General features: G+C 40.3%; 1 protein-coding gene across 1 annotated transcript; it reads left to right on the forward strand.

Annotated features, from left to right (window-relative positions):
• The first annotated feature begins 11,577 nt into the window (after positions 1 to 11,577).
• sall4 (spalt like transcription factor 4) lies at positions 11,578 to 17,539 on the forward strand. Its single transcript, XM_022763420.1, has 4 exons — positions 11,578 to 11,644; positions 14,128 to 16,593; positions 16,680 to 16,984; positions 17,105 to 17,539. The coding sequence occupies exons 1-4, from the start codon at positions 11,578 to 11,580 to the stop codon at positions 17,537 to 17,539; spliced, it is 3,273 nt and encodes a 1,090-aa protein (XP_022619141.1).
• The last annotated feature ends 1,050 nt before the right edge of the window (positions 17,540 to 18,589 follow it).

Below are 18,589 nucleotides of genomic sequence, written 5' to 3' on the forward strand. Positions count from 1 at the left end.
TATTGACCTCCATAATTTTCAATTTTTGCTTTTTCATATTTATCTCAAACACCACAACTGGACTCATGATCACAACCATAGAGTTGAACAGTATCGCATAATTGCAAGATATTGTGCACAAGGGTTTGGATTAGCTATGCTCAAATAATTTTTTTCTTTGTGTATTTCCCTTATCAGCAGCTCACTATTGACTCAGTCCTCCATCCCAGGCCAACACTGGCAGCAGCAGCAAACATGAAAAGAAAGATATTGATTTTATGTCTTTGCAGCTCATAATCAGCTGCTTGTCAATAGCAGCAATCAGACAACAGAATGGATGAACGGCCTGCTGTTGAATAAGGTAGCTGCTCCTCTTTTTTTTTTTTCTAAAACCAGTGTTTGAAAAGATTTTAATAAATGCTGCCCTGAAACTGATGTGACAGTGGCCGGAGATCACAGATGAGTGCAAATCAGTGGAATTTGTGTGTTTGGGGAAAGGGGAAGAGTTGTGTGTCCCAGGGTTACTATAACTCGCTCTGCTCGCATCACTCATGTGGCGTCTTTATGAGCGATGGGCTGTTTTGTTGGATTAGGTTTCTGGGTAAAGCATTTAGTGCTGGGTTTATAAGCAAAGAGCAATACATGAACAGATTCAAGATCCCAGTAGATGTTTGATGTGAATACAAACTGGTGCAAGTTTGTGCTTGCGTATTTGCATGAATCTGACTTTTAAGAATTTCCAAATGATCTAATGATAACAAAGCTGTAGCAGCCACACTGGTGAAAACCCTACTCGACAGGAAGTAGAAGAATACCCACACAGCTGTTGTAGGCATTACCTGTTTGTTGTCTTCCTCAGAAACCAACTCAGCTTCTCCCTCTGAGCCCACTCATCATGTTTTTTTTTTTTTGACTTCTGTATGAACAGGAGTCTGATCATTTGCAGAGATGTATTCCACATGAGCTGCAAGACGATACACAGGAGGCTAAAAGTCACTGATGCACCAGCTCCATCATGTAAATACTGTATATGTAATAGATTCAATAGAATCTAAGAATTCACTGCTAAAGTGACATTTTATTTTAATGTCAATATCACAATTGACTATGTTTTGATATTACTAACCGTCCAAAATGATTACCTGATGCAAAGCAGAGACACTGATCAGTCATTTAGCTTTAAAAGCAGAATCTAACCCTTCATAAGTGGGGTAACATAAGCTGTCATTGGCCTGGTTGTTTTTAATGTGGCCATTCCTTTCCTTGATTGCACTCAGAGGTCGAGCGAGATCTGAAGTCACTGGAAGCAGTTAAAATAATAGGAGCTGACCATGTGTTTGAGGTTATATGAAGGGGAGCCCCCCCACCCCCCACCCCCCACCCTTTACACACAGAGCCAAAACAGTCACATAGGAGGCTGCTGCAGTTTACCTCAACCTGGAGAATAGAAGATGATACCCATCAATAGTCAGTAGATACTACAGATACAGAACCTAAATAAGATCAAATCTGGAAAATAAACTGAAACAATAACCACAATCCAGATTTAAAAACTAGTTTTAGCTGTAATCTCTGCAAACTATACAAGTTTATTCATCATTCATTAAAACTTAAACTTTCATGTAAATTCATGTCGTGGTGTGTACAACTGTACAAACCGTCTGTTTACCCTCCCCTGCAGGCCAACGGCTTCAGCACATGTGCACATGTATGTATACACACACACACACACACACACAAGCCCAGCTTTCAAAAAAATACTCACTGACTCACATGTACATACACTCCAGATAGCTGTCTCCACCCATTTTCATTCACAAAGAGAAGCTTGGTGAGGGAGGCGGAGCTGGTGCTTACCCGAAAATTTGTGTGAGTCACTGAGAGAGCACAACGGGCATCTGCCACGGGAAAGTCACTTGTTTGCCCAACTCATATTGTTACCATGAAAATTTCCACTGAAGACCCTTGGACTTCTGAGGAACATGTTTATCATAGAGATGTTTATCATTGTGGTTCCCTTTATGAGTACTCTGCTCCATGCCATTTTCACTTCACAGTTTGAAGTGTGTGTCTTGCAAATGAGCTAGAACCAGAGTTATGAGGGGGATCCTTCACCTTAAGATGTTTTTTTTTTTCCCCCCCAGTTTCACTGTTAAATCTCCCAAAGTTTAGAACACAAAGACCCCTGAACGCTGGCCAGCCCACCCTGCAGATGGCCGGAGGATCAGAGGCTGTCAGCACGCTTAAACGAGCCAAGAGTCGAGGCTTCAGCCCTGCGGGGGAGGACAGAGCATGAATGGGGTATTTCCACCAAACTCTATAGCCCCCCACTGGGCATTTGTAAAATGATTTGTGGCAAATTTGTTTAATCAATATGGATGTGGGGGTTTGGATACCCTCCTCGGACAGAAGTCTTTCTTTCCCCCTCCTTTCTTTTTTTTTTCTTGCTTGTAAATGCATCAGTGGTCACTGTGTAATAAGAAAACCCAGGGCTAACTTTTGTTTGTCTCTGTGTGTGACTGTGAGTGCAACACTAAGGGAGATACATACCTGACAGGAGGAGAGACATTATTGATCAGTGGAAGACTTGCCAAACAGCACAGGGATTCAAGCAAGTCATACAAGTTTGGACACTTCATAATAAAGACTTGCTCTTTACATCTATTGCATGTTTGAAGGTCCTTTTCCTTTTGAATCAAGAGCCTAAAGTTGGAGGGGGTCATCTTTTGGTTTTACAAATAAAATTAACTTGACCTCAATAAATTTAAACTTTAGCTATTTAATATTTTTCTCAAATTATCGACAAATTTTGAGATTTTGATTGGTTGTTTTTTGTCAGGTTGCGAAACACACTCTCAAAAAATAGCAAGTTTTTAACATCTTATATGTGAATGTGTTCTTCCATCATGTAGGAAAGCAGCTCTCTGCTTCACTCAGTGTGCATGGTGGCTTTGCAGAGAGGCAGGTGGCTTCAATCCAATTCTACCGTGGCTGCTGTCCGGGAGGAACCAAAGGACAAAGGCTCTATAGGGTTTTTCTCCTTTTTTGTCTTGCTTGTGATTTACAGTTGTGCCTCCCATAAAGTAAACCTTCCTTCCCTCTCACACACATATATTGTCACACCATGTTTTTGCTCAGTGTTTCCTGGTCTTGAGAGGAGATTGATGTTGCTTCAATTCTTTATTTCAGTGCCTTTCTGTACATAAAATCAGAACAGTTAGCAACAACATCCAGTTATTATGGTATTTCTGACAACCAGATAGACACAAAAAAAAAAACACCATACCATTATACCAAAACATTTTATCCTCATAGCTCACACATAAGCCCTGCTCTTTGTTGTCATTTAGTTACTTATGTTTTAATTGTCTTAATATTTCTATGTTTTGTTGAATCTGCCTCTGTTTATCCACCTGTTGCATTTATTTCCCACCATGTTTCACCACTTAAAAAGCACAAAAAACCTACATATGCTGCAAACTAAAAAATATATATAATGCACAAGAAAGTCCTAGAAGCATGCATATTGTAGCTCTGCATAACTTCCTGGTTGTTATGCCCAGTTATTATCTGCAGCCTATCCAGCTGGATGTTTCTGGCTCTTCCTCTGGAATTGTTTGGCATGACAAACCCTGCACAGCACATAAGAACTTTTGTCACACACTTTTCAACCACACTGAGGGCCGGTTGAATAACTTCACCGGCCCTCATGTCTCTCTCACCCTCTCTCTCTCTCTCTCTCTCTCTCTCTCTCTCTCTCTCTCTCTCTCTCTCTCTTTTACTTCCTATCAGGGCTGTGCTACCGGAGCTTACCACATCAACAGTTCCTGGACAGATGTTGGCAAAATTCCTAATTTCATTCTCATTCTCTCAGCCTGTCAGTTTTGAAAGGGGGAAGCAGGACAGAAAATAATCGGCAGAACATCCTATAAGTCTGAGTGCGGGGGCAGCAGATGTGGGTGTTGGAGGGGGGTTGCCACTGGGCCTCCCCAAGGCCCATCTGACCATTGTTTGGCAGAGAAGCCATTTCTGTGGTTACTATAACAACCATAATACACTCTTATCCATGCCCCTGCACAGCACTCATGGTAGCATGAGCTCTGATTCTTTCAACTTAATTGACAAGAAGGAGCCATAACACACATGTCTTTTTAATGGTTTTTTAATCTTAAAGAAAACCAAACAAATCTTTAACCTTATTTCATATTAAACATCGTGAGACCAACAAACAAATGCAACCACAATATTTTCAAGAGCACAGAGTAACACAACCTCCATGATGTTTAACTCATCTTATAGGAAATGGGAACAGATTTTAAGTGGCTGTGAGTGAGTGCTGTTGAATACAGTAGGCAGAGGCCGTGGGGATTAAGAGTTTCTTTCAGCAGTCACAGAAGGCAGTCAATACCTCTGAGGTCCGCAGCTGTCTTTGTCAATGGCTGCTGTAAACCTTACATTGAAGAGCCTGAAAACCCACCAGGTGTCTTTATAGTCTCCAAGCCCCCTGAAGAACGACCACATTCACTGTCAAGTGCTTTATGTTGCGTGTTTCTTTTGTGTTCAGGGAAGTTTTTTCTCCTTCAACACCCAAGGGCAACCTCTAAGAGGCTTTTGCTTATGCTAAACTGACCATTTTTAAAATGCAATTAAATTATTTCACTGCATTATTCTATTTGTGACCTGTCTGTAGTGTCTGTTGCCTCTTTTGTCAGTGACAAAAGGGTTAAAAGTTTAATCAGAATTAACAAAAATTCAAACAATTTTCTGCTGTTCATTCATACACATTCTTTGTATGTATATAAATTTGACCTGAATATGATCAATCAAAATACCGGCGACATTTTCTGCTTGGTTGCAAATGCAGAAGATGAGTCTGTGTGTGAGTTTGTGTGTGTGTGTGTGTGTGTGTGTATATACTGATGGGTGTGTCAGCGTGAGATCATGGTAACATGGGTGTGTTACAGTCATTAATGTTTCATCAGCATTGTACGTTTTGCTCCGGTCACTTTGCCATCTGGGTGCGCTTTCCACAAAACTTAATCCATCATTGTGAATGAGCATAACATGTGTCCTGCTGTACCATGAACCAACCTTCGGTTACATTTGGTTTGAAAGCAAAAGCAGTTCATGGATTCACAAAGCTGACTTGTTTGATTCAGAAATTGTCCAATACATATAATTTACATGAAAATACGTCCATTTGAAGTTTTAAATTCTTGTTTTCTGACGTCTTATCTCCCAAAAGGAGAAAACATTTAAATTCAGTGTTTCATTTTGATGCATTTTGACTTAAATCTATCATTTTTATTTGTTACTCTCATTTTTATTGAAATTAACACATGGAAATCACCCACACAGGAGCTGGCAGTGTGCTATTGTATTTGTGTCGCATTCTCATAAGCTAATTAGAAGTGAGAGAGGACTGATATCCTGCAGCCTCTCTGCTCAGCACTTCCCACCCTGTAAATGTTTATGACCCTGGCCCAGATTGAATCTCAGATTTGAAGGATTGGCCCCCCTGTTGACTCACAGCTTGATGGTGACTGCTAAGCTCTCCCTATCTCTTTGTTTATTGTGTCTCAAATTCTTCAAGTGTGACCTCTCTGTCCCCAAAAACTGCAATTCCTTTTGATAAACGTACAAAAAATGTGTGAAATAGTTGTTGGGGTGCCTCTTAAAAACCAATGCATCAGTTGTTGTGCTTTATGTTCTCCTTAATGTTCAGGCTTGTTACTGCACGGTCTCATCATACTGATTAGAGGGGAGAGTGAGAAGTGCACACAGTGGGATTTTCTTCATACACTGAGTCCTTGTCCCCCTCCCCTCCCCTCACACACAACACCCCAACACTCTATTGTTTATTGATGGAGGCAGTTGTCATAGTCATGCAATAACAAAAGCCTGACTATTGCTGTGTTTACCTCTGCACAGGAACCACTGGGCAATTCTCCATTAAATTACAGCCATGTGTGGGCCACTGATCTCTCCCCCTCACCCGCCTGCTCCTGCACCAGAGACACACACACTCACAAAGATCACACACTCAGGGCAGAGTAGGATATTAGACTGTTACCATCACTATAAACCAAGACCTAAAAAAAGAAAAACACGGTGGGTTTCTTTTTTTCATCTTATCATCTGTAAGAAAATTTCAGAAAAAGTTTGGCAAATAATCAGCAGTTACAATAAACTTGACAAGAATTATTATCCAAAACTAAATTCAAAGAATTCATGACCAGAGCAGAAGTTGTTTGTGGAATGCAGTGGCATGTAATTTCCTTCTGCCCCATCCCCACCCCCAAACCTTTTCAGTCAACGGTGTGAGACAAATAACCAGTCATCGTGTTATCTCTGAAGACACAGATCTAGTTTAAAGACAGAGCCATTTATACTTCCTGTTTCACCCAGGTGTTACAACCATTTCCAGTTAAACTCTTAACATGAAAATGGTTCTGTTGAATTTGATATTGTGTTTTGTAGCTGCCACATTTTTACAGTTAAAGGTCCCCCTAAGACATATTTTAAGAGAATCTAAAAAACTGTGTTTGATATGGTTTTACTACAAAAAGTTACAGTTTTAATCTTTAAAATTACATCTGCTGCGTCTTCCTCATTGGAAAACCCACAATCTATGGATATACAAACATGTTTTATTGCACTGAAAAGTCCAGTCTCAGCGAATGTGTGCTGTTTATACTTTACTATGTTGTGATGTCACAAAATCAAGCTCATACGATCGTGTCTTAAATAAGGTGAGCACAGAGAGACTTTCCCACTTCAGTAGATGAATGTGAAAAAAGCCTGCACCTATATCATTGTGCCCAGTGAAGGTCAAACATTCAAGTATAGTAACAAGAAGCAAAGACATTTTTGCATGGAGAGGGGCTTTAAAATTTGAATTCACTACAGAAAATCGAATATAAGTATATATATACATATTTATACATATATGTATATATATACATACATATACACTACACACACAAACACACACACACATATATATATATATATATATATATACGCTGTGTATCTTTTTCTATGTGGCCAGTTGACCAGTGGGTATATGTGGCATGAAGTATGACTCATATGTGTAATCCTTTTCAAAACAACAACATTCAATGGGTAGAAAAACAATATTGGTACAGCAGACAAACATCCAATACCTTTCACCTCAATGCCCTCAGTCTCTTTTCTAGGCTGATGTTACCAAACAAAAGACTAAATACATGTGTTCGTGAAAAGGAGGACATTTGAAAAGGGTGTTTGCTGATCAATAATGAAAACAGTCTGACACTATAGTAATTGCCATGAACCTCCATACTTGTATTTGCTAGATAATGCCATGTTTAAATGATTGTGCGATCGCTGACAACAAAGGGTGGCAGGGAAAATTACTGAATGGTCTTAACAGTGCTCTCATAGAGAAAAAAAGTGCATTGATTGCCCACAAGCAAAGCTTATGTTGTGATATGACTAATATGAATGGATAAAAAAACAATAATACAGGACCTACGTATTCCAAGTAACAACAAAAGGTCATCCGGACTGTTTTCATTTGTGCTCGCCTGTCCTCAGCATTACTTACCCTTTCCATGGGAATCAAGTGTTGCATGAAAAACAAAACTTTTCCCTTTGTCCTTTGTGTGAGTTTAATGATGTTATTTATGACTGCAAGGAAGGAAATGTTTTAAGGGCCACCTGAAGAAAACCAACAGAGGATAAAATAATAAAACATGATCTAGGAAATACACTCAGAAGAAATCCTGATGTCAATGAGCAAGGAACTGGTCAACCATTAAAAGACTATTTGTGGTGAAGAGAACACATCTGAGATGGTGACGAATGAACCGGCCAGCTGTGTCTTCAGGTCTTTACATAGAAAAATGCTGCATTTCATTGTGTCTCTCCAGTGGGCAGTTAATTATTTGCAATCTCACACTTGCAAGGAGCTCAGGATTCACAAGGATTCATAATTAGGAAATGTTTGAGGACATATAAAAATACTCTGGTTGGAATAATAGTTTGTCTCTGATGTTTGATTGGTTGGTTTATCCACAAAAATGCAATAAGCTAGCTTCTCTCTCGCTGACAGATACTATATGCAAATATGTTGTATTTATTTTTCCTTACTGAAAAGTCAATTTTCAGTGCAGGTTTAAGGTTTCCACATCACACTTTTGTAAATTGCATATTGCAATGTGATGTCACAAAATCATGTTAATCCATCTTAAAGAAATTAAAAATAACTTTCGATGTAAAAACAAATTAGAAATACAGAATTTTGCAGAGCGAAGGTCAGACATCTAAATGAGGGAACAATAAGCACAACACATTTCTGAGAGGAGGGGGCCCTTAACATATTTTAGTTTTGCTTATAATTTAGCACACCTCCAGTCAGATCTACTTATTCTGTGTTCTCATACAAACATAAGGTAGGTAAAACAGACACTTTTCATAACAACAGTGCTGATTATCACACCGATGTGAAATAGCTCCTCTTCCCAAGCTGGTTTAAGCCTTTCATCTTTTACTGAGTCCTAAAAAACACATGTTCAATTCACTATTCCTCAGCAAGTGTTGGAGCTGTTATTGTTTGTCCACTGCAAGGTCATCGTAAAGCTCGGCAAATGACACATCTGCGAAACTCAATGTCTCTCCATCTCACAGCATTTTCCTGTGTTAACTGCAAAAAAGGAATGAGTAAAAGGTCAAAAGTTCAAAAAAAAAGAAATAATGAAATACTTAGTGAATAATAACTGGAGGCCATTTTCAAACTGCCCTGTTGGCCATTTATGAGTTCTTTCATGTGTGACCAATGTAGATCCACTATTGTCAGATACATGGTCCGGTCATGGACACAGCATTATGTTTGCCTTCTGTGCTCGCAGCAACATGCCACTTCAGCAGCTGTTCTTACCTTTTTTTTTCTTCAAAAATGACATAACTGACATTGACCAGCATAAAACGATCACAATGAATCACTTTAACAAAAGTCAGAGCAAAGCCAAGGACCCTTCTGCGTTTTTTACAGAACAAGTAAGGAGGAGCTAGATGGATTTCTGTTCTTTCATATAATAATTTTCTTCAAAGATTGTTTGTGCCAAGGTAAAAACTAGTATTTATCAATTTTTTCCACTGCTGTTTTTATTTTATTTCAGCTTTACTGTATATGTTATTATTTAATTTTCAACATAGAGAGGTCATACAGCTGATACCCCTCTGGTTCCCACAACTGCAGTTTTACGACTGCACACAGTTTGACTTGTTTAGATTGAACGTGGAAGAAACAGCGTATTCAAGCATAGTTTCTTATTGGGGCAATAAACCGTCTAGACAGAACTCCCCTCTTTTTCACCTTCAGCCAAGCCTTTAAAGGGCATTTGTTTATCTGAATATATTGGCTTGTCTTTTGTCTCGCACTTATCAGCTGTGGGATTATATAACACATGCTGAGGCATTTTACACTGAAATAGATCCATAAAAAGGTCAATATCATGTATAATGTAAGGCAACTGCATACAGTTTATTTCAGTATATTCTATGGCGCTTTTAAATGGTAGCTATAAAATTAACTTAGCAACTAATAACTGTTCACAGCTAATGTATGAATTACTTACACATGAATATATTGTCTTTAAAAAATTGAGATGTGGAGCAAATATTCATTTTCTTTTTTTCTCTGACCAACAAAAAGAACTTAAAGATATTGAGTTTTAAATTGGAATAAACCCCTGACCCCTTGGTGTGATATACCCTTGGTAAATCATGTCTGCATAATGTAATCTATTACAAGTGAGGCATGTTAAATGCCCTGCATAACTGCAAATATACTCCATATCTTATGCTTAGATTTTAAAACAGGTTAGAGTTGAGCCACAGTGACATAGATTGAGACTCTCATTGAACATGTCAGGATCTTTACCCTCACAGCTTTTAAAAGTATAAGCTACATATCAGTGTGTGTGTGATTTTTGCGTCATCAGAAGATGTAATCTTGGGTTATTGATTATCTGGTAGTCCATTCAGATGTTCAATTGTTCCTGTCTCAATCACTTTTTTGATTATAGAGTTCACTATAAACATGCAGGAGGTGATCACTGTGTGCTGCTCTTATACAGGTAAATTCTCTTCAGTGATTAAAAGTGTACTTCCTGGAAGGTTTTTGATACACAAACTATGTCCACAAGGTGAATGTAAATGAGAATCAGAAATAACATTTTCATTCCAGTACCTTCTTCATGCCAATGCAAACATTTTAGTTTCCCATTAGTGCTGCACCAGCACCAAAACAGTTAATGATTGGGGTGACATTTGTCATATTTTCTCACATAACAATATATTTTTGGACATTAGGGCTCAGCAGACTGTCTTATAGGAAAAACTGAACCAGGGCAAACTGATCTCTTAGTACCATATGGAAGAATGAATGCTAAGTTCTAAGGCACAGTTGATACTTATTGCAGAAAAAAACTACCAGTGTACCAGCTTATTATTATATGCATTAGCCTGAACATTCACAGTAGCTCACTGATCTCTATCTATAATACTAAAGGATTCATTTTTGAGCATAATAATTGGGCACAGCTGTAAATGTAAAAGTGGGAAACTGCAGCTTCCAGGCACAATAACCATGAACAAAAAAAAAGAGATGTATGTTGCATCACATGTATCACACTTATGTCAGCCCTAAACATGTGTACAAACAGAGTGAATACAAGTGTGTGTGAAACATACATTACTGTACATTCCATACACAAAACTGCATTAACTTTTGACTGTATTTGGAAGAATTTAGACTTTCCAAACATTTATACCCCTGACACTAATAAACAGCGATCCCACGATATTTATCAGTATCACAACATCTCAACAAATAAATGCCTCAAGAAATATTATAGTGATACCATATATGTGTGTGGTATGATTAGATTACCATAAACTGACCTTCCTTTTGCACAGATGCACCACATATGTTTACAGGAACATGCTAAATACATGAAGGTGTTGCTGCAGGAGGATGAAGATATAAAATATGATTAATTTCCATGAGTCCCAGCAAAAACATACAAGATCAAAACATCCTTATATGTGAATAAATCTGATAGGGACCAAATATGAAATAGCCCAAAATAAAGTACTTCAGGTTATCATTTAAACTAAAGTTAAAGACGCCACAGGTGAGTAGTCTATCAACTTATCTATCAAACATGTTTGACTGGTCTTTTGCTGGCTTGTGTCTGTCGGTGACAATTTTTTTTTTCTTTTTTTCATGAACAAGGAAAAGAGCGATGAGTTGGGTGTTATTAACCCTGCCTCCATCCTGCAGTCCATCCACTAGCATGGCTCCTCCCGCCCCCTCCTGGCACTCCGCTCCGCTCATCAATAGGGAGCACATTTGAATAATGTGTGAGCACTTGGACTGGAGCCAATCAGCTGTCAGAGGACCGTGATAAATCGCAATGCATTATTGATAATAATAATTACGTTGACATGCGTATTTCTAGCCTACTTGAGGGGCTAATTTTCCAAGCAGAAGAATTTGTTGAAGAAGGAGAGGAAAATTGTTTGTAACTCTTTGCTCCTGATGGTTGCACCATGTCGAGGCGCAAGCAAGCCAAACCGCAGCACATCAACTCCGACGAGCCCGGTTCGCTTGAAAATGGTAAGTTTACACACACACACGGTATGGGGGAGTCAGTTACCCAAAAAAGAAAGAAAAAAACTTAACGTGTGGCCCCGCCATGCCATGTTTCTATCTCTCGACATTTTATCTAAAAAGTTGGGGGGCTGACTTTTTACATTGTTCCTCTCTCACTTTGACCTGTTGCTGTCCCTCTGTATTGACCAGTTAAACTTAGCTACAGGAGCTGGCAAGCGACATAGTCACTAAATTATTTTAAACACAATACAGGTGCCTCGCCGGGGTCGCTTTAAAATGCAACACTGTAAGCTTGAACTTTTACTAGAGACCGAGTCGCATCCTTTATTTGTAACTTTTTAAACAATTTTAATGTCGAACAAATTTCGACCAATTTCATCCCAAATCGACCACTCGTGGGGGTTTCATGTAGTTATTTCATGATTAAGGTTGAAAGTCGGGGAACCCTTTTGAACTTTTTACCATTCTTTGAAACTTGTTTTTCTACCTGTTGTCTTTTGGATATATCGTGGGCTTACTTAGGAAGTTGTATGGCAAAGAATGGCTGCATAGGCTGACCAGGGTACCTTCCATGTGTATCTTTATTTGATTGTAATATTATTAACTGGCCTCGTTTATCACGAAACATCACTTGGTGTTAAATATTAGTACATACTACTTGATCTCTTGATTGAATTTAGATTTGGTATTTTTACAGTTGTAATTTTGATTTGTACTTGTGCTTATACTTTTGCTGTATCTAATGTATCAGCGTGTATGTGTGTATATATATATATATATATATATATATTGTGGTGGCATTTATTTGCGAGTGTGCGCCAAAGTTGCAGCTTTTTTTTAAACAAAAGGTGCTCAAAAAAACTGTATGAAATGTGACTCTGGAGTAAGCTGACCTAAAGGCAATAAATCCCCCAGTTTAATGCATGACTGTTTCCTTTCGTACATATGTGGAGAGGTGGGGGATGGAGCAGTGGCCTTTTTGTGGAGACTGGGTGGGGGTGCGTTTTGGTGTTGCCATATGCAAGTTCCAGCCCTGTAGTGGATAGACCTTACCTTATAATTAGGAAACTTTGGATAACCCGCTGTTTAGAGAGCCGCGGGACATTTAGGTGTATCTGCCTCTTAGAACATGATTATGTAATGAAAGATAACTTTTCGTGTATCACACAAGCGTCTGTGAATTGAATTTTTAGTCTGACCTCGTGTCATGTACCCCACTAAAGGTGATCGGATACAGGTCATGCGCCGTCAAGTGGTAAACTAGAGTGTTGCCTCCCTATATTTACTTAATAATCGACGAGTTGGGATTTTATTTGAAGTACATTGCGATTTATTTCTCAGTTGCACCTTGTGTGTGCTGTGCCTGTCGAAGTTAATTTTATCAAGATAAGAGTGGCTGCATTTTAGGATACAGTGCGCAAATGTGGGTGGCTGAGCCATGCTTAATGTTTCCTCATGGATCAAAATGTGATGTGGTTTGCAACTTTTTTTCGTGACACTGCTTCAATGCCTCCTGTTGAGCAATTAACAAGTCCAACAGTTTCCTTTGGCAAATGCAAACAGGTGGTCTCCCCCCTTTCTCTGAGGAATTAGCATTTAACAATACACCCAGTTGTGAAATGGCCTCTTGGTTAGCAGACAAATTAAAATGCACACTTGGAGCACTTATCAGGCTTTCACGGGCTGTGAAAATACTTGAAGGTTAATCAACATTAGATTACCCCTTCCCTATTTTCTTTTTAAGAAGAGGTTTGTATTGTAAACTTAGTCTTTTATTCATTTTTTTGTGCAAACTGGGACATCAAATTCAGTGTAGAAGTTTTTAGATATCCAATACTTACTGGATTTCAGTTTGAGATTGGTCACAAGTATTGCCCCGCATGTGGTGCTGGAAATGGATCTGATTTTTAGCAAGTGCTCGAGGGGCTTATTTCAGAAATGCAGTAATTTAATGCCCAGTGGCTCTTTGTCTTTCTGGACATTGTTCTGGGTAATGTCAAAAGTAGATGATTGCCCTCTGCTGGCCCTGTGGACAATAGGCAATTTCAAAGTCTGTTGCAGCCCAGTGCAGTGACCCAGAGGGAGTGGACAAATTAAGAGGGATATATTACAAGATTATGTGATCCAACAAAACTCAAGTCTCAAAAGTTTCCACGGAATCAATATACTCCTTTTCACATTAGCAATAAATAAATAAGCAAACATAAAACTCAAAGTTTAACTGTATTGCAAGGCTGGTATACTGGATTTCAAGATATTGTAATGTCGTCTTATTTTTATCCATTACCACAATTTTACTTATCTTGACACATTAGCAGTAATGCTGTTTTCAAAACTTGCAAGTCTGTATATTACTGAGTTTACTTTTGAATAGTTAAATTTGAATTATTAATCTATACTTAATTAATCATTCATTTTAATTGCCCAAATATCACCATAACTGTAGAAGAGCATTGATTTTAAATCCTGTTATCTTGTTGTTTCAGGGATTCTCCGAGATGATCGGGCTGAGGAGACTGGAAACGAAATGAAGAGGTTCAAATTGGATGAGACTAGGGTCTGCAACAAGTGTTGTGCTGAATTCTTTGATGAAGCAGAATTTCTTGAGCATGAGAAAAATTGCACTAAAAGTCAGCAAGTGGTCATCATGAAAGACGGAGATGGCAATGAAATGCCTGAGGAATATTCACAAGGTTCTCCTGAAGGCCTTACCAGTGACCACGATGATAGCCAGTCCAGTAGTCATTCCCTATCAAATATCAACACAGACCACCTGGAAAGAACAGAAGAAGACTCAAGCATGAATGCAGAGGATTCAGGACAACAAGATCACGCAGAGATGTCTGCAAGCCCTGAGATGACTTTCCACCCCTCACCCAAAATGCACAATTCAAATGTCACTCTTGAAACCATGGCAGATACTAAAGTTGCTGTCTCCCAACATTCTTCAAGTAATACATCTCTGACCTCATCAGAGGATGCCCTGCAGGCCATCCCGATGATCTTGGAACAGTTGGTGTGCCTCCAGCAACAGCAGCTACAGCAAATACAGCTCACAGAACAGATTCGAATCCAAGTAGCTATGATGACTCCACAGAGTCTCCAGTCATCAGTAGGGGCAGCAATGGACCCTCTGAAAGCCCTTGGTGCACATCTGTCTCAACAGCTCTCTGCTGCAGCAGCTCTGATAGGAAAAAGGACCGGCAGTCAGAGTCTTTCTATGGAGACAATGAAGCAAGGTAAACTACCTCTGCCCACTGGCATCCCTGCCTCTCTACCTGGAGGACTGGGTTCAGTAAACTCTAAAACAGACATTTTGAAGGGCATTCCAGATCTGGCCAGTCGTTTACCAGCACTACTGCCCCAATCTCCAGGTGTCTTGGGTTTCCCGAGCACCTTCAATGGGATCCAAGCAGGGATTGAGTCCTCCAAAAAGGTGAAGACGAAAATGCTGAATCTCCCACCAGAATCAAAGAATGGTGACTCACTATACAAGCACAAGTGTAAGTACTGCGGAAAGACCTTCGGCAATGACAGTGCGCTCCAGATTCACTTGCGTTCTCACACCGGTGAGAGGCCCTTCAAGTGTAATATTTGCGGAAACCGATTCACAACCAAAGGAAACCTCAAAGTGCATTTCCAGCGGCATAAAGACAAGTATCCGAACATTGGCATGAACCCTCATCCTGTGCCAGAGCACCTTGACAACATTCCCACCAGCAGTGGCATTCCGTTTGGCATGTCTGTGCCCATGGACGAGTCAAACATGACTGAAATCAAGCCTATGCTGGGCCATCCTACTGCTGGGTTCCACCCATCATCCATACCAGGCTTCAAGACGACATTTGACAGCTTTGGAGGGGACTCCTTTTCCCAGAGACCCTCCCCAACAACAAGCGATGGCTCTCCGTCTGTTTCCTCTAATATGTTTGGTCAAGAGACAGGACTGGATCCAAATCAGAAGGACGCTAAAGAACTGCTTGGAGCACTGCATCATATGAATGGTAATGCCCTCCCAGCAGAACAAAGCTCTGGAACGGCAAAACTTCAGCAAATGGTGGATGGCCTGGAAAAGAGGACCAATGACCCCAATGAGTGTGTAATCTGCCATAGGGTGCTCAGTTGCCAGAGCTCACTCAAGATGCATTACCGTACACACACCGGCGAGAGGCCCTACAAATGCAAAATCTGTGGCCGTGCATTCTCCACTAAGGGTAACCTCAAGGCTCATTATGGAGTGCACAGGGCTAACACCCCTCTTAAGATGCAGCACTCATGCCCTATCTGCCAGAAGAAGTTCACTAACGCTGTGGTTCTGCAGCAGCACATTCGCATGCACATGGGTGGGCAGATCCCCAACACCCCAATGCCAGAAAACCAGTTTGAAGCAGCAGAAGCAATGGAGCCATCTCTACCAGAGGAGAAGCCCATGGATAATAATGGTTTTGAAACAAGCATGGAGGATCATGAGCCAGAGCTTAACTCACAGAAGCCAAACGAGACCTTAGATTCCCTCCCTCCTGCCTCTGAGGGACAACCAAAGAAGCATGCTGCCCCTGTGGCCTTTTCCAGCCTGGATGTTTTGAAGAACCTCACCTCTGCTCTTGCACTGAAACGACAGAGTAGCACTGCTTCGGAGAGCGAGGGAACATCCAAAGAATCCCCACCAGCTCCTAGAGATCAGGAATATCACAATGGCCGTAGTCCCGCCATTTCTGACTCAGCCACGTCTTTTCATTCATCCTCCCCTGTAAACAACAACCTGAGTAGCGGCAAGTCTCCTGAGTCTGCTGTTGATGAATTTGCCAGTAGTGGGTCAAAACCAGAGTCTGAGAGCGGCACTCAAGATGGCAATGAGTCAAGTGGAGCCCTTGACCTTACAGCTTCCAGCAGCTTCACCCCCAAAGCCATTAAAGAAGAACCTGGTATGCCATTCACAAATGGAGACTATGGTGAGTTTTATTAGTTTTAGAAATGTACTTTAAACAGCGTCATGTTGAATGCATAAATCTAATTCTCCACTCTTTTGTATCAACAGTTCCTAGTAACATGTCTTTCATGAGAATACCATCATGTCTGGCCAGTCTGGAGATGAAGATTCCTCCAGAGAATCCTTTGGGCCCCCATGGTTTGTTCGGCTCCCACATGCCTCAGGGAACAACCGTGCCCTCTTCCATCTCCACCGCACCTCGACGATCAACCAAACAGCACATGTGTAATGTCTGTGGGAAGAACTTCTCATCTGCTAGTGCTTTGCAGATCCACGAGCGAACTCACACGGGGGAGAAGCCTTTTGCCTGCAACATCTGTGGCAGGGCTTTCACCACCAAGGGAAATCTAAAGGTAAGAAACTACTGTGCCTCAAAGTGTTGTATAGGCTGTTTCAGTTTATAAAGTCTGTACTTGAATAATGGAGCTAGTGTTTTGATGGGATTATAATTGACTGGGCGTTTTGTTTTTCAGGTGCACATCGGCACTCACATGTGGAACAACTCATCACGGCGTGGTCAGCGTCTCTCTCTGGATAATCCCATGGCACTGATGGCAATGAGCGCAGAGGCTAAGATGTTGCCAGAAATCATGCAGGCGCCCAAAGAATTGGGTGCTCCACCAATGAACTTTGACCCATCTCTGTGGAACCAGTACGCTGCTGCCTTCAGTGGTGGCCTGACAATGAAGACCAATGAAATTTCTGTCATCCAGGGTGGTGGCATCCCACTCCCTGGTAGCCCTGCCGGTGGGCCTCTTATCGGATCAACCGGAGGCCTCATGAAGATGGATGGGTCCCACTCTGGCTTGCCTGCCACGGTGGCTGAAATTGAGAAGAACAGCTCTGACAGTGTGCCAAAATCACAGTTCCCACATTTCATGGAGGAGGGTAAAATTGCAGTTAACTAGGCTTTTTGGACATCTGCCAGTTTATCACCTGAACTGAGTTTTTGAATGTGTCCTTTTTTGAATGAGGTACAATCAATTTCCAGAGAAAACCTTGTAGAATTCTGCTTAGATTGGATGAATTTTTCCAGTAACTTCATTGCGACTGTCTCTCCTCCTGATCAAGTGTTATTTTTAGTTGAACTTGATATAACTACTGTAGTTGTATTTTATTTTATATAAATATATATGCGGGTATTTTTTTCCTGTGACTTTTTTTTGTTTTGCTGTCTATCCAGAAGTTTGAATGTATAACTTACTTGAAATTGCTTTAATTCAGACTGTCTCCTTGATACTGAAGGATTTTGACTTTAATAGGAAATGTTTTAGGGCATGACACAATGTCTCAGTGTTCAGAAATAATGGCGTAGTTAACCATATGTGTCTATAATGACTACTTTCCCTCCTATTGTGTGCCATAGTTTTTATGACATTGTTCATTTTTTGTTGTGGTAAATGCCATTATCATGTCTCATTTTGAGGGGGCTTTTGATCAGACTGGCAGATTATTCCTGTGTCTTGTCTCTTAAAGCAAGTCACAACAGTTGAGTCATCAGTTTTGGAAAATGCAGATTATAAAATAGGTGTTGCATCTTTGTTGCATTGACGCTAAAATACAATAGTTAATGATTCAAACCTTTTGCCAAGTGCCTAATCTGAACTTTAGTGTTGCTGTTGTCTTTCACTGCACCATTTGGTCGTCATGGAGGCTCTGTTAGACTGGTTAATAGGTGTGTTGTACAGTGTAGCATGGCATGTATTTCATATTTTCAGTTTACAAATGTCAAATTCTCAACCTACATATTCCACTTGTAAATCTGCAGAGTCAAATTTAGTTGGCTGAGCTCTGAATGCTATTATATCAGTAATGTTCTCATGCCTGCACTTTATTTCAGTTTTAGGTAGCTCTACTTTTTATAGTTGCATTTCAGTTTCACTGCTTTTATTGTGATGGCTAAACGGGGAGAGGGCAAATCAACAATTTTGTCAACTTTTCCTTCCTGTCAGATTTTG

Source organism: Seriola dumerili, unplaced genomic scaffold (assembly GCF_002260705.1).
Source record: "Seriola dumerili isolate Sdu_G_001 unplaced genomic scaffold, Sdu_1.0 BDQW01000468.1, whole genome shotgun sequence".
NCBI classification, from domain to species: Eukaryota; Metazoa; Chordata; class Actinopteri; order Carangiformes; family Carangidae; genus Seriola; species Seriola dumerili.

What these genes read in the sequence shown, in the direction of transcription:
- sall4 (XM_022763420.1), top strand. Translation starts at nt 11,578, where the DNA reads ATGTCGAGGCGCAAGCAAGCCAAACCGCAGCACATCAACTCCGACGAG. An exon ending in GCCCGGTTCGCTTGAAAATG is followed by an intron (nt 11,645 to 14,127) that starts GTAAGTTTACAC and finishes TTGTTGTTTCAG; the next exon opens with GGATTCTCCGAGATGATCGG. An exon ending in ATTCACAAATGGAGACTATG is followed by an intron (nt 16,594 to 16,679) that starts GTGAGTTTTATT and finishes TTGTATCAACAG; the next exon opens with TTCCTAGTAACATGTCTTTC.